General features: G+C 37.2%; 2 protein-coding genes across 9 annotated transcripts in view; both read left to right on the forward strand.

The window, feature by feature from the left end:
* LOC127418735 (zinc finger protein 260-like) overlaps window positions 1-17411 on the forward strand; it is a 340334-nt gene that overhangs the window by 24618 nt on the left and 298305 nt on the right. The gene's annotated exons all lie outside the window — the stretch shown is intronic.
* LOC127418811 (zinc finger protein 239-like) overlaps window positions 1-17411 on the forward strand; it is a 29901-nt gene that overhangs the window by 2149 nt on the left and 10341 nt on the right. The window contains exon 2 of one of the 2 annotated variants that reach the window (XM_051659653.1): window positions 9034-12400. The exons of the other annotated variant lie outside the window; for it this stretch is intronic. Within the exon in view, the coding sequence (XP_051515613.1) occupies window positions 9034-10001 (968 nt within the window). The 3' untranslated portion in view covers window positions 10002-12400. Of the gene's footprint in view, window positions 1-9033; window positions 12401-17411 lie in introns of those variants that run through there. 2 annotated transcript variants of the gene reach the window in all.

The raw sequence follows: 17411 nt of genomic DNA on the forward strand, positions 1-17411 counted from the left end.
AATGCGCTGAAAAGTTGAGTGTATTTCACGATGTGCAGTCGTGCGTTAGCCATTGATCTAATGTGACAGCTGTTCGGTTAAAAATGTTAACCAATAACAGTTACGATGTGCAAAAAAATCAAATAAAAATAAGTAGCCATAGGATAGAAAAAAAATAGCCCTGTGATGTAGCCTACAATAAGCCGAATGTATTCTAAACATGACGTGCACAGAATAAAAGAGAGTTTAACATGTTAAGCAGTCGGCACCTTGTTGAAAATAGCCTTTTTTTTTTTTCTTTTTTTTTTGCCAATGTGTGAACCTCAGCCGTCCTGCCATTTACACATGAGTTTTTAAGTGAAGAGTTCTGTTGTGCAGATGATGGGTTTTCGGTCACCCGTTTAGTCATGCTGTCATACAACTTTTAGCCATGTGTAGTGTATTCACACATAGGATCAAAGATTTAATCACTGAGTTAAAGATTTGATTATTGGCTGAATGTAATAAACGTATTAATCCCTGAGAAGAGACTTGCTACCAAATCGGTTGTGACATGTAATATACATTAGGGAGATATTAGGCCTAATCTGTGAATTAAGAATGTGTATATAACATTAAATCAGACAACCTAAAGACCAACACAGACTGATGCACAAAGCACAAAATACCTGTATGCTCCAGAAATGAGACATGTAACTGGTGTTTCATGAGGATAATATGAAGTAGACTGTTTTGAATATTCATCTTCACTCTGCAGCTGAACAGCTCTGATAATAATAGCCATAGTGATCTTGCTTCTTTTCCTATCAAACACCATTATAATGTCAAATTAATGATTACGTTTTGAAACTAACCTAATTAAATCTATACTTTTTGGATGCAGAGCAGCTCATGATTTCTAGGCACGTGTATAACTGGGGTTTAACAAAGTTTATTACGTTTCATTCGGCGCTTCATCTCTAAAGGCGAATTCATGAGAGATAATTTGCTCTTTTCGCAGTGGGAATAAAACTAGCGCTCTGTCCCTTTACGAGAGCACACGCAGGTTAAACAGTCTACACTGCACAGAGAAATATGATGATGAGACATATGCATGGAGAGACATGGATTTTCAGTCCTATAGAATGAAACTGTTGATTTCTTGTGTTCCAATGTGTGGATTACTGCTTTTCACCAACATGTAAAAATGAAAAATGTGGGGAGTCCGCGCACTGTGATCACGGAATGTGCGGGGATATTTATAATGTTGCACAAGACGTGCAATCCCGCTACGGAATTCATTAAGTGGGTTTTTATCCTTCTATTTTCCACACATTGGTAATAGCTGCTGCTAAGACACTTGGAAAAGAGCGAGGACAGTGCTAGGAGAGTGCGCTCTGTGTCTGCACGCGACTGTGCCTTGGCGCGTCCAGTATATTATGCGCTCGCGCATCTTTGTGGGCTAAATAGAATCGCGCTCGCTCGTCGGTTAGAATACTTGGTTCACTCAGTGTAATTGTTGTGCTCTCTCGCTTGTTGTTTTCTTGCACTAATGTTATAAATACAGCACTGGTCCGATTGGGCAAGTGACCGTTCTAGCAACTGGCCTGAATCTCTCTCACACTGGCCCCGGGCCATCGGGCAATCCTTATTGTCGAGCCCTGCTAAAAGTCAGGTATACAGGATACATTTTAGCAAATACACTGGTTTCTTATTCGTAGTACAACATATGACATACAAAACATACAATAGTGCAACATTGCAGTACAACAGTAAACTGTCTGGCAAAGTTTGGTAGTATGTAGCTGTATGTGTGTATCAGTATGCTGTGTTAGCTGATAAGTAGTTTTAGTTTAGTCTCAAAGTTTGCAGTAAAACAATCAAAACTGTCATTTTAATTATGCTACCTCATCTGTCAGCATGTTGCCGGTGAATCACGTTCAGTCTCTTTGTACGTTACATCATTGTTTTGGCCGATGCTCGGTAGCTCGCGTCCCTGTGGAGTGTGTGCACGAGCGCGAGCAACAAGTAGCTGGCTGCAGTTCACTTAACGGCCACAGGTGTCATTAATAACAAGGATTTCTGAATCTTACATGCTGCACCTTTAATCAGCAGATTAAAAAATGGCATACTTAGCCTAAAACTGTCATTTTCTAGGCTACTTACTCAAAAGCATATTTTTTTTGATGAGCAAAATTAACACGTCGACATGGTCACCTGAGGTGGCTATCCTGCACTTGAAAAAGCCTGCACAATGGAAAAATAAAATACAAGCACGCACAGATTTAAAGAAGACTCAAATGTGAAAATATCCGCAGGGACTTTCAAACGTTTGGAAATCCGATTCCTGCACCACCACCACCAAAGTGATTTCATAACTACTTTGCTGAGTTTGCTTGTCTAGCAAGAGGACATTTTCCTGCACGCGCGCCGCGAATGAAAGAGGTAAGAAGCACGCGCAGCCTGTGGTGAAATGAAACTTTATCTACTCCAGATATCCTCTTTTTTTTTTTTTTTTTTTTTTTTTTTATCCCCTTTTCTCCCAATTTGGAAGATAAATACTTAGTAGGTCCTCATGATGGCGTGGTTACCTCAATCCGGGTGGCAGAGGACAAGTCCCAGTTGCCTCCGCTTCTGAGACCGTCAGTCGGGGCATCTTATCACGTTGCTCATTGTGCATGACACCGCGGAGACTCGCAGCATGTGGAGGTTCATGCTACTCTCCGCGATCCATGCACAACTTTTCACGCACCCCATTGAGAGCAAGAACCACTGATCGCTACTACGAGGAGGTTACCCCATGTGACTCTACCCTCCCTAGCAACCGGGCCAATTTGGTTGCTTAGGAGACCTGGCTGGAGTCACTCAGCACACTCTGGATTCGAACTCGCGACTCCAGGGGTGGTAGTCAGCGTCAATGCTCTCTGAGCTACCCAGGCCCCCTCAGATATCCTCTTTTTAAAATAATATTTGTATTATTAATTCTATTTAAAATATGTAACATTAATATGACAGTAATTTAAGCGCAGCCTCTGTAAATATAAAGCCAAACGTAATTGTGTAGAAATGTTGATCAGTTTAATGGGGGGGAAATATTAACCAACAAGTAATTCCAGTGTCGACTAGCAGCATCAGAACCATTTAGTCGACTAGTCTAGCACATCCCTAGTTCCCACTCAAATGAAACGGCTCGATTTGAAAAGTGTGAATTTGTGATGTCACTAGTTATTGGTCGGTTGTATTTACACGCCCCACAACATGTCATCGCACCCGTGGCCACGTCCACTGGTGGTCAGTTCGTATCGTAAACAGAGAGGGAGAGAGACCGACCTAGTGTTACCAACTATTCTTGAACACAAAATTGACTCATCTGGACAATTTTTAAGTTTTATTTATTTTTTTGCATATAACGTGCATTAGACAACCATCTCTTACTGTTGTAATATTTATCGCGTCACTTTTAAAAGATGCGGTGTCAGTTACAACTCAGAAAAGGAGACTTCGCCCATCTGCGCAATTTTTAATCATTGGTGTATGTTTATACATGGTGGCTAAAAGGGTTGCAGATAATCCTTTATCTGGTCCACTGAACTTGATGACGAGACATATGAACGAAGAGAATTTTAAGCGCATTGAGAGACTCATCAACACAGCATATCACATCGTTAAGAATGAAGTTGATGTGGGATCTCAGTACCACACAGATGTTGCATGTCAGAGGTAAGCAATATTTAGTATTACATCTCTGTCAGTGTCATTAAAACAGCTTCATTCATTTTTATATGATTTCTATGTCAGAACATTGCAGTTTGACTGTAATAAGAGAAATCGGAGCCTCAGACCATTTACATAAAGGCTTGCCACAGTACAAGAAATGATAGAATAGCCATAAATAATGTATAGTCGTTTTAAAAAATTAAGTAAAATTCAAAGTTTGAAATCGAACTGCGTTCTGTTATTTACTTTTTTTTGACTATTGTGCAAAAAATGAGCCCATAGCATCACCTAGCTTCCAACCAGCGGCAAGTCTAGTTTGGATAATTATTAATGACATTTAACTAAATTACAAATAATTACAAATTATTAAGTCAGCTAAGTGAGCCACCTTTTGTTAATAATTTAGTACGGCATTAAAATATCTGCAAACAGCGTGAAATGCTGCTGAAAAGCAGTTGAACAGGCGAAGCATTTGTATGCAGTATTCGTATTATATAACTTATATTCACACGTATAGGACAAGTTAATTATTTGCATTGCTTATAATTGAATATAAAACTTAATTAGGGCCAACATATGCCACTGTGATGTAATTTTATACAGTTATATTTGGCTTTTGACACATTATTTAAATATGCAGCTAAGAAATAACTATTTAATTTTTTTTGGTGGGGCCAGTGAAAATTTTGGCAGGGCAAGTAAAAATCTGAACCACTGGCCCAACCGGGCCACTAGAAAAAATCCTTAGCGTTGAGCCCTGCATGACCTCAGTATGTTCTCTTGTCCATGTGTTTTAAGTTTGAGAATTTTGCTCACAAAATTGTGTTCACATAAACCATCAGAATGTGGTAAAAATGTAATTTGGACCATGGCATGATTGTTGGTGCCAGACGGGCTGGTTTGAGTATTTCTGTAACTGCTGATCTCCTGGGATTTTCACACACAACAATCTCTAGAATTTACTCGGAATGATGCCAAAAACAAAAAACATACAGTGAGCGGCAATTCTGCGGATGGGATGAGAGAAGTCAACAGAGAATATCCAGACTGGTTCGAACTGACAAAGTCTACAGTAACTCAGATAACCGCTCTGGTCAAATGAAAATCTCTCACTGCTGATGGATGAAGCTGTAGTAAACATGTGACACGCAGTGCAAGTAGCGATAACGTGATGATGTCATGACTTAACGCAATTGATTGTTGTTGTGGTGGTGGTTCGAGATCGATGCAGTGATCCATGTAAAATACAGGAGAATATGGTTGTGCGGTAAAATGCACGCAGTTTAATCAGGATAAAATTAGAAAAGCCGAAAAACTGATGTGCGTGTTAAAATGGGAGAGATTAAAGATTAAATGCTGAAAATGGAAAGATAAGCAATGCTAAGCAGGTTACAAACAGACTCAAGCTAAGCGCCAACAGGAAGTCTTGTAATTGTTGTTTGTGCAGGGCAGGTGTTTTCTCTTTCCCTCATCTTTGTTCATAATGTTGGGACTGTCTAGCCGTTTGACATGGTTGAATTGTTCCATAGCTCTTTAAAATAGAAAATTGTCATTTAGAATTTAATCGTGCATGTGATTGGCTTCACCAAGAGTGCTTCGCCTGCGTGAGAGATTCTGGTGGATGGTGCGACACAAAAGTGAAACAAGGCTTCACTCACCCCGCACACAAGCGTGTCCCACATTAGAAGCATATTTAGCACTTGCAAAACAAATTTAATATCATAAAATTTGTTTCGGTGACCCTAAATTTACCTTTAGTGGCCGACAAACTTTTCATTGCAGGAACAACCCTATCTTAGAATGTCTGATGTCAAACATGACTAGTTCGAACATTCAACAGAAGGAAACTTACCCCTAATTCAATAGCTCTAGACCTCCAATAAAATATAATATCAGCTGTAATACAAATCTAGGTGGGGACCAAACCCACAACTTTTGGAACTGTAGTCCAGTGCTTAACAAATTGTGCCACTCAGTTGAAATGGCTGACTGGTGGCAAAATGGCATGACAAGTTCAGATTCAGCACACAAGTGGGGGTTATCTTTTGAACTGTATTGTTTCAATTTTGTTTCACATTTGTGTTGTTGAAATCCTTATGACCCACAGAATCCACAGACAAAAAAACCTCATGATTTTAGGACATACGGTTTAAAAGTTACGGGCAAAAATGGCTATTTCCCATAGGTGGTGCTGTCTCCAAACTGTGGATGGACCTTCAGATCATAGTCCTGATGAAGCATACCAAGTTTCGTTTCAATAGGACATTTGGAATTACCCGTCAATGTTTCACAAATCTGCAAAATCGAGTGAAGTGATTGTGCCCCACTAAAAATAATGAGCTTGAGACACCACTGGTAACAATGCCTTAACCACAGGTCAGACCATGGATGGCTCCTTATTACTATGGTTAGACTGATTTAGATTAGATTATCTTTTATAAAAGACAAAATAAACTATAGCAGTGATTCCCAACCTGGGATATGCCTACCTTAGGGGGTACATAAGCAGGACCCAGGGGGTATGTGAAAAGAATTCAAATGGGTCACATAAGTTTTGTGATCTCTGTCGCAATATCGAGTGTTTTGCTCTGTGCTATCCCAGATCTCTGGCTATCCTATCTATGGAGCATGCTGATATTTGTGCTGTGCTGGTTTGTGTGCAGGGATGCAAACTCATGAGAGGTGAAAGGTCAAAGGCCAATAGTCAAAGCAGGTGTTCCTTGGGTGTATTTTCAGTTGACTTGTTTGTTGTATTTAAAGCTTTAAAATAGTTGAAGCTCAAAGCTACACTACTTTGTGCTCTCTAGCGACATCTGTGGTTGAAACTTAAAATTGCAAGCAATTTGTGTAAGAACGCTTTACGTCAGTTGTGTTTCGGCACTGCTCTTCTATCGGATGAATCTCATGATTTGAGGTTACTTGGACATTGCCTGTGTGTGATCATGACCGGGAGACATTCAGTGCCGGAGTCATAACGTGCTATTTTCATGTTATGTTATACAATTAAACATTTAAAACTGAAATATTACTTGCTTTGATGATAAGCAACAGTCTTATTTACATATTTTTGAATGAATTTTACATTTATAGCGCTTTTCTGACACAACACTCAAAGCGCTTTTACATAGAAACCAGTGTATTTTAAAATGATTATTCGTGTTTTATCTACTATTAATGTTTGTATTATACTACACATCAATTTAAGAGGTGAACCTTGAGATATGGCAGATATGAGTTTAATGAAATACTTCATTATTATTATTATATTGTATTGTACAGCCTCAGTTGATATTGCAAGTGAACCATAATACTACAAAAGTACGTCTATGCAATGCACACAATGACACTGTAAATTAAAAACATAAAGCAAGGATTCAATAATGATGGGGATAAAATATACTTTATTAAACATGAAAATAATATGCTTAAATATGCAATATAACAATTACAAGTCAATTTCAGAAGTCATACATACTAGTAAACATCACACAGTAACTTCACCGGACAATGTAGATACATCGCGATCGGTTAACTCAAGTAATGTTCGATTCACAGAAGCATGACAACCCTACCAAAAAACATCCAAGCATTATAGCAGGTAAACAACTTTGCTAAATGGATAACAGATATACATCTATCCAGATTGCAGCAATGCTGTCCTGAACTGTGTGAGTGTGGCTGAACTGAACAGCCAGGGTGGGTTTACGATTTCTGAGGCCCCAAGCAACCGACCATCCCCATTTTGAAAATGTTTGCTTAAATGACACAAAATTGATTTTAAATCATAATTTTAAATTAATCCTATCAGCCATTGTAGCCATGTACATACAAAAATTAATATATGTTTTCCAGTTTTTCCACATTACAGTGATTTTAAAAAAGCAATATTTACCTACATATATTTAAAAAAAATTGTTTTTTTTTTGTAAACCGTTTGTGCAAAACTACTTCACCCAATAACATTTTGGAGTTTCATTGTTACAGCATATATTAACCCAACAATTATTTATTGTTATCCAGTTTGCCATTATAATATCATACAGTATTATTATTATTATTATTACTTTGATGACTTATATTTCTGTCTTATTTACTTTCATCTGGAGCTTATATTCTGATGCTGCAGTGTATTGTTCATGTTGCAAAAGGCTGTATTTTATGTAAGCATCGTAGGCAACATAACTGTAATCGTAAACATACAAGGCATGGCGGCCCCTCAGCACACTTTAGCAGAAGGGAAAAAAATATTGCCATTTATCATGCACTGAAACTTTGCTTGGTGCAGAACAATCTGGAATAATGTTAAACATTGTAACAGTCACCTCTTTGCTACCTGAACTTGTTCAGAACGTAAAATCTTTGTGAGACCTGCGCTAAAAACAATCTAGACACAGCACAATGAATGAAACAGAACGCAGGTGTCTCAATGCATTTTTGAGACCTGAAGTTCTTTTTAACTTGACACCATATTTAAAAATGTGCTTGTCCTGCGTGAGATACTGAAGAATGCGAGACGCGGCGCAGCAGTAATGGAAGTTCGTCCAGCGCGTTTACATAGAAAAACATTGGAAAACAGAACAGATGCACACAAAAACCCTTTTGATGTGAATTGCCCCCCAACTCATTCGTTTGCGTGTATCTGGGTGAGTGAAAGCATGTGGGCGAAACAAGTTCGGAAGGCCTGTATATTTTTTAGAAATTACAAACCCGAACTCAAAGTCCTACTGACCTGAACCCGGCGGCTTCGAGAACCCCTCTGAGACCGCAGACAACAGCGTATCCACATGTGTACTCGGAACAACATGTCACCCCTAAAGTGGATTTTGCAGAGCTTTCCAACCTGGGCCCCCGCGACATACGGTGGTTAAAACAGTTACTGTGAACATCGTAGTTTCTCCAGCCGGAACACGTGACAGCCATTTCTTCTTTGCTGTGTTTCCGGACATGACGTAATGACTCAAGGATGAACGACAAAAGCCTGTGATTTTTGCATGAAGTCCGATCTGACAGCTCAAAATGCAAATAATTTGTATAGGCTTACCTTAGCAAATTGGGATAATGTAAGGACATTGTTTTGAACACTTATTGTTTATGTAACAAATCAATAATGGCAATTTGTAAATTTCTAACCAAAAAATCGTACGTAATGTTTCGGGTTTAATGTCAAGCCCTGATGACTAAAATCATAAAATACTGTTATCGGGCATAATTGACTGTATAAATCAAGTTTATACAGCAAAAATCACAAATCAATACTGGACATTTGTTGTGTTCTGCCATGAAAAAAGGGTTCAATTTGATTTATCTGCATATTTTTGCCTCTTGAATTGATTTGTCAGCTTACTTTGTTCATTGTAGAGCTGATGAAAGGGAGAAAGGAACGTCGAAAGCTGAATAAAGTGGAGAAGAAACTTCAGTATCAGAAGCATCATGATTTCACAACCGGAGAAAAAGCTTTCAGTGGCTCAAATACAAAAAATCATTTCTCACCAAAAAAGCATCAAAGAAGATTAGCCAAAAATCCTAACACCTGCACTCAGTGTGGAAAGATTTTCATAGGTAAAAGCAGGCTTATCATACACATGAGAGCTCATACTGGAGAGAGACCTTACACGTGCCATCTGTGTGGGAAAAGTTTACTTTATAAAGAGCAGCTTTATGTACACATGAAAATTCACACAGGAGAGAGGCCTCATACATGCAATCAGTGTGGGAAAAGTTTCTCATTTGCTTACAGTCTCAAGAATCATCTCCTCTGTCACTCTGGAGAAAGACCATTTGAATGTGATAAGTGCGGGAAAACATTTGTTGCGGCGCAGTATCTGAAAAATCATCTGAAAACGCACACAAATAAGAAGCTTTACAACTGTTCATTTTGTGGAAAGAGTTATTCAGACCTGTTCTATTTTAAAAAGCACCAGAAAATTCATACTGGTGTGGGGACTCATGTGTGCTTTGAATGTGGAAAGACCTTTATTACAGCCGGCTCTGTGAAACGGCACCAAAGAATTCATACTGGAGAAAAACCTTACAAATGCTCGCATTGCGGAAAGAGTTTCACTCATTCACACAGCCTGAAAGCACATGAGAGAATCCATACTGGAGAGAAACCTTACAAGTGTTCACAATGTGGAAAGAGTTTCTCTCAGTTACAACACCTGAAAACACACTTGAGAATTCACACTAGAGAGAAATCATATCACTGCTCTTCATGTGGGAAAAGTTTCTGCACAGCAAGTAATCTACATAGACATGTAAAAAGTAATTGCTCAAGTAGTCGCAGTGAGCAGAAATCATCTTCAGGTCCAAAAAGATCAAGTTACTAGTTTGAAATTCAGATAAACCCAAAGATGGAATTTCTCCCAATAGACCATTTCAAGCAGGTAAACAATAGCAAGGAATTCGAACACAAGTTTTCTTGCTGCACATCCAGTATCATTACTGGATCCTTTTAAATAAGGCTCTGGGTTAACATATTTTCCTTAAATAACATCAAACATTCACCTGAAGTGGCTTATCCAGTGGTGGTGTTGATACTGAGCGTCTGTTCGTGAGAGGCGATTAAATTATAATGGTAGTTTAGATAGGGATTGATCACATGTGTTATAACAAAGTCTTTTTAGGCAAGTCAGGTCACTCCACAGCCATCTTTGGAATGCTCTCGGGCAGGGCTCGACATTAACGCTTGTCCTGGACAAGTGGATTTTTGAAGGGTCAAGTGAAAGAGAATTTTACTTGCCCGACCGGACAAGCATAGCAGACTGATTAAAATGTTAATAACGGAAAAATAACCGGCTATATTTGTGATGGGCTAGGCCTGTGTCACTTATTACAAAGTTCATATTCAGCTGTTGAAAACAGTCCAGAGCACGTAATTTTATAATTCGCTAGCGAGCTAGTAACAGCTGCGCCCTGTTTGTTTGACATGCGGCACGTGTGTGTGCTCCGATCATGAACGTGTATTCCGAAAATGCTGGCGCTAATGCGCGCCTGAACGGTCAAATACATTTCAACATTTCTCAGAAATGCCTGTCTTGGTGCGGTATTCATGTAAACACAGAGAGTGATGTCTAAAGTGAACGTAACAGTGGAGGAAAAAGCACATTTGTATTAAAATGTCGGATTTGTAAGTATAAATGTAAGCTAATAGACCTGCTGCTGTCTAGTGTGTCATTATAATAATCAAACAACCAGAACGAGAAAACCACTCTGCTCTTGACTGAGTAACATTAGTAGCTTTAAAAAGTATTAATGTATTATAATGATACAGTGAAGACCGGTAGTAGTTTTATGTTGCATTTCATTCTGAATGTTTCCTTGAATACTTGATAGCCTACTGCTGTTAAAAACTTTTAAAGCTGTTAAAAAAGCACTGAATTTTCTATTAATTGCTGTTTTTATTTTATTATGGACTGTTTACTAGTCTTGAATAATTACTGAAAAACTTAACCATTCTTCCATAATTTACAATAAGCAAATTAAGTTAGTTACATAAGTTAGTTATTATTTGTTGTGGTTTTTGAAGCTGGTATTGAGAAACGTCAAATTTCACCACAGACTACTGAAATTTCGGTATTGTGATAATGTAAGGGCTGTTTTTCTTGACCTCAGAATGGCTTTTGACATGGTAAACCATAGAATACTTAATAAACTATCTTCCTTTTAATTTTTCAGCTGATTCACTTTAATGGATAGAATCATATTTAAATGGAAGAACACAATATGTTAAGGTTCATAATCATAAATCCACTGTTCTTAACACCACTACCGGTGTCCCACAAGGATCTATACTCGGACCACTTTTATTTAGTTTTTACATTAATGATTCTGTTTGTCCTGATGTAGAGATCCAGTTATATGCAGATGATACAGTAATGTATGCACACTGTTGCACAAAGGAGTAAGCTGCTTCTAAACTTATTAGTGCAATGAGCCATATTACAACATGACTAAATCGATCATGTCTCAAGCTAAATGTAACCAAAACTGTAACCAAAACAAAAATGGTCATGCACTACTCCAGAGACCGATATAATGATATCTCCGCAAAAGTTGCAAGTTGTGACTGAGTTTAAGTATTTGGGTGTCTGGATTAATTGTAATCTTTCCTTTAAAACTCACGTAAAATAAAATATGTCAACGAGTTAGGATTCATTTAAGTACATTTAGATTTGTCAGAAAATCACTGAGCTATGAAACCGCTATAAGATATATAATGAATGCTATGTTCATTCCACATTTCACATATTGTTTGACAAGCTGAGCACCGGCTAACAAATCGACAATGAAACCACTTGAAATTTTACATAAATGTACCCTCAAAGTTCTAGATCAGAAACCTAACAGCATTCACAGCTGTCAAATTTTAAATAAACAGACTTCTGAGCTGGGAAAATGTAGTTAAATATGCTCATTTTTGTCTAGTTTTTAAGATATTAAATAATAATATTATGATTTTTTTTTTATGTATGTAGTGTTGCATTGTTTGTTTGGTGGGTGTGCATTGTACTGGTTTGGGTATTAGTTTGTATGTATTATCTGTATATGATATTTGTGATAAGTTTATTTTTAGTTTTAGATTGCCTTTTTAAGAACTGGTCAAGGACAACAGATGAAAATTACCCTAACTCTGGCTCATTTACATTCATTTTTCTGTTGATCAATGAGTGCTGTCCCTGTCAAATAAATACAAAAATAAATAAATAATAAAAGGTGAATGATGAAAGATGTTTTTCTTTTTCTTTTTTCTTTTGGAATATTCTTGTGTTATGAGACATAATCACTTATAAACTGTTATGAAATCTTATTCATGCATCCACGTTCTTGAACTCATTTAGACATTCAGAATATCAACGAATGTACTGTATGTAGGGTTGGGGGGGTTACTTTTGAAACATATTCCACTACAGATTACAGGATACATGCTGTAAAATGTAATTTGTAACTTATTTCGTTAGATTACTCAAGGTCAGAAACGTATTCTAAATACTTTGGATTACTTCTTCAGCACTGGTAGATTTTTTCACTTGTTTTGACTATAAAAACTCTGCCAGTACAGTAAGACAAAATACACATGTTAAAAATACATTCTCTGAAAAACCTAAATATCTTATGCAGTGTTGTTTCTAAAACAAGATAAATCAAACTGATCTTGTTTTAAGGATTTTTAGATATTTTTACAGGAAAACAATACAAAAATTATCATCAAGATTACGATTTTTGCCCTATTATCAAAGGTCTTACTAGAAAAAATAAATTATGATCCAACGTGAATTTTCTTGATAAAAAAATATGATCATGTCTGGTAACATGTGCATGTAAAATGGTTAGAAATAGCATTTTATCTTAGTGTAAAGCTGACAATTTACACAAGGTTTATTTCTATTTCTTCTGCTCCAAACTTACTTCAAACTTACTTCTCTGTCTGCTCGTATGAATGTAACACATCATAAGAAAGTGTTTCACCACTGTTCAAATGCACTTTGAATCACATCATTTATATGGATAAATGTTTTCCATCTGAAAGGACTAAATATTAAATGAAACTAATGACAATACAATGCAAAGTAATCTCTTCAGTAATCAAAATACTTTTTGAATGTAACTGTATTCTAATTACCAATGATTTAAATTGTATCTGTAGTGGAATACAGTTACTTATATTTTGTATTTTAAATATGTAATCCCATTACATGTATTCCGTTACTCCCCAACCCTGAGTGTATGTTATACAAGTTACTTGTGTTGACCTTGGTGATCCCTAGAGACCTCTCATCCTGTGTTGACATGTTTATATTTCTCTTGTTTAAATACTCTTGTGCTTTTTACAAATAATAAAATTCTAGGAAATAGATGCCGTTACTACTTTGCAGTATTTTTCTAATATCATTCATTTATGTGCATCTGCAGATGTGGGTATTTTCCTTTTGCCTCATCGCACGTATCTACAATTATACACCTCTTCAGACAGAAAAATTTGACTGTCACTGACCTTCCCTTTTAAGCAGTGTTGTATAAAGTTTCCATTTGTCGTAAGTAAAAATAAAGATACCTTAATGGAAACTGACTCAAGTAAAAGTTGGAATAGCTCATAAGGAAAATTACGACACAGCTCATTATACCCGTGGCAACTTATTTGATTGGTGGTGCCGTGCTAGAACCTATGTTAGGAGTTAACTCCAGAACTACTGTGACCAATTCAGTCAGCAAGTAAATGTACTACTCATCTGGCACAGAATAGCAAAGTAAACAATATGAATTATTGGTGCGTTCATGCCATGAATTATAGTATTTATAAGCACAAATGAACGGCACCATCAGAATAAGCTTTATTGCCAAGTATGCTTACACATACAAGGAATTTGTCTTGGAGACAGGAGCGTCCAGTGTACAACAATACAAAAACAGCAGCAAGACAGATAATAATAAAAAAGAAAAAATAATTATAGACATACGTACAGACACACGCATACATACACACATACACATGGGTAGTGCAAATCTAATACAATCTGTTATGTACAGTGCAAATGTTTTTTTCTTTTTTTTTTCTCAGAGGAATGAAATGGCATAAGAGGTTGGATGTGTTGGATAAATACAAGAAAGACTAAGCTGTGTATTGCACATAATTATGCAATAATTAATACTGCATAGCAATGTTCTAAAAACTTGGAGAACAACACAGCAACAGCATAGCAACAACCTGTCAACCACCCGGAACAGCCTATCAACTGCACAACAATTTGCACATATCTGCATAGCAGCAATCTGGCAGCTAGGGATGTGCGGAACGACTAATTTCACTGACGTTTAAATGAATATTTTTAAGTGTAATGACTCTGGGCGGACACTTTACAAAGGTTCTGCCCTCCCATCAAGTGTTCATGCTGTATTAACTGTAAATGTGTTAATCGTGATTAAGAAAAATTAAGGTGTTAAACTTTTAAAAATGAATCGCAACCCTTTTGACATGGAGTGCCATTTTTCATTTTCCTGGTCAATGGCTACATTTTTTGATGAGCAAAATTAACATGTCCGGTGAAAGACGGGACTTGACTCACCTGAAGTGGCTATCCTGCTCTTGAAAAAGCCCGCTCTGTGGGAAAATAACAAGCATGCACAATTTAAAGAAGACGCAAATTTGAAAACATCCATCTTTCAAGCCAACGTTTCGGAAACCCGGTACCCGCACCACCACCGAAGTGATTTCATAGCTACTTTGAGTTTTCTTGTCTAGCGAGAGGACATTTTCCTGTGCGCATTGCGAGTGAGAGAGGGAAGAAGCATTTAACCACAAGTATTTAGAATCCATGGTTAAGAACCGTGAAGTGCTTTTTTTAGACGTGGCAAAAAGAAATATATATAATGTATAAATATATAATATAAAAGAGTTTTTCATAAGATTTTTGTAAGCCTAAATGTGAAAAAGTCATGTGTGGGTACTGGAGCTGTTGCTATGGTTACGGACGTTGTTTAGCCAGGTGTCGAGGACTGAGCGTGAACTTTCAATTCAAGTGGAACAGGAGCTTAAACACACGAACTCCAAAATATAACAGAGGAGTTCGATATATCAGACTCATATCCACCAAAAAAGCAGCTGTTTGTCAGCATTTAAATGACTGACTGAAAACAACGGATGTAAATTATGCAGACAAAGTCATAGAAAGATACACAACAAACTAGTAAGTTTAATATTTTTTTGCTGTGGTGATTTTAAAGTGATGAATTCAAAGATGCAACTTTTTGTAATGTTTAAGTGTGCTGACAGCGTGCATTGCGTGTAGTTACTATCAGTGAGTAAACTTTGAAAAGTTGCATCTTTCGTCCTCATTGTTTAAAGCATTGCTTCTGTACAAATGAATCGCGTTCAACAAAAAATTGAAATTTTAGTCGTTATCAGACTTTAAATTGACTGCTGTGAGCAATATTACCATTATTATGCGTAGTCCACAGGTTTATTTGTAAGATGTTGTGGACAGTATTTTTATAGGCTCGAGTCTGTTGCCGATACTTTATGTTGGGGTGTCTGACAGACAACGAATTGCTTTAAACTGTTGCAGAAGAAAAAAACTGTTGGATGCCTTGAACTTGGCTATATGTTGCGCACCCACAGTAATCTTGCATTTACACTTTTAAAGCTTTCTGGTTACATTGAAGCACATCACTGAGCTCGGGATGCGCATAAGTGGTGTTGTGCCCTAGATTGGAGCATCCGTTATTATATTCCTACTATTTATTTGTTGTGTATTTATCAGTTTTCTTATTGTAGAGCTGCTCTTGTCGTCCACATATCCCCCAGAAATACGTCCACTAAGACATTCAGTTGTAACATGCATTTTTTGCATCATGTTGTATAATAAGAAAAATAGGTTAACCATGATTTTGTCTAACAGTTTTTTTTTATTTTTCACCTTTTTCCTCCCAATTTGGAATGCCCAATTCCCAATGTGCATTTAAGTCCTTGTGGTCGTGTAGTGATTCACCTCAGTCTGGGTGGTGGAGGACGAATCCAGTTGCCTCCACGTCTGAGACGTCAACCCATGCATCTTATCATGTGGCTTGTTGAGCGTGTTGCCACGGAGACAGCACATGTGGAGGCTTCACGCCATCCACCGTGGTAACCACGCTCAACTCACCATGCGCCCCACTGAGAACGAACCACATTATAGCGACCACGAGGAGGTTACCCCATGTGACTCTACCCTCCCTAGCAACTGGGCCAATTTGGTTGCTTAAGAGATCTGGCTGGAGTCACTCAGCACGCCCTGGGATTCAAACCAGCGAGCTAGCGAACTCCAGGGGTGGTAGCCATCGTATTTTACCACTGAGCTACCCAGGCCCCCTGTCTAACAGTAATCTCACCATCAAAAACTCTCACTGCAGCATTGCTAAATCCAACACAATTGGTCATAAGAGACTCATATTACCAGGTGTAAATGTTTATTGTTCCTATTAATACGCATCTTAACGCATCTTAAAACCAGGGAATAAACGGCAAACACGCACAGTGGGAATATTAGAGACAAAGAGTGAAGTCAAAACTGATTCACTAGGTTAAAATGTGTTTCTTTTTTATCAGTCAAAATGACAGAGAGCATTTGGAATTATCCATCAATGTATGAAAACAACATTGAAAACAAAAAGTGATTTTTTTGTGCCCCACCAGAAATAATGAGCTTGAGACGCCTCTGATTACAAGGTCATAACCACAGGTGAGACCATGGATGGATCCTTATTACTGTGGTTAGACTGATTTATAAACCAGGTTATGCGTACCTCAGGGGTAAATTTGGGTGTAATGCTTTACTAAATAATTAATTACTGTAATTAAATTACTTTTTACTTGAAAATGTAAGGGATTACTCTTCATTATTCAGTAATTTAATTACTGTTACTTCTGATGCATTATTTTGTATTTTGCATTTAATTGCATTAAATACTGTATAGAGAACAGAACAATTCTATATAAAACAATAGTCAATTTAAAATCGAAATTTAACTTCTGATGTTAAAATGTATGTTTTTTTTATTTATTTAATGCTGCCCATTTAAATTCTTTGGCCAGTTCAAGAATAATGTATGTGATTTTATGATTTATTTGAAGAAAATTAAAAGAACAGTTTCATGTCTGTCCTTGTATTTTTCATGTGGTCGAGGTTGATCAGGGTTTTAGAAAGTAATTCATAATAAGTAATTCAATTAATTTTCAGACAGAGTAATTAGTACAGTAATTTAAT

This window comes from Myxocyprinus asiaticus, chromosome 28 (assembly GCF_019703515.2).
Source record: "Myxocyprinus asiaticus isolate MX2 ecotype Aquarium Trade chromosome 28, UBuf_Myxa_2, whole genome shotgun sequence".
Taxonomy (NCBI): domain Eukaryota; kingdom Metazoa; phylum Chordata; class Actinopteri; order Cypriniformes; family Catostomidae; genus Myxocyprinus; species Myxocyprinus asiaticus.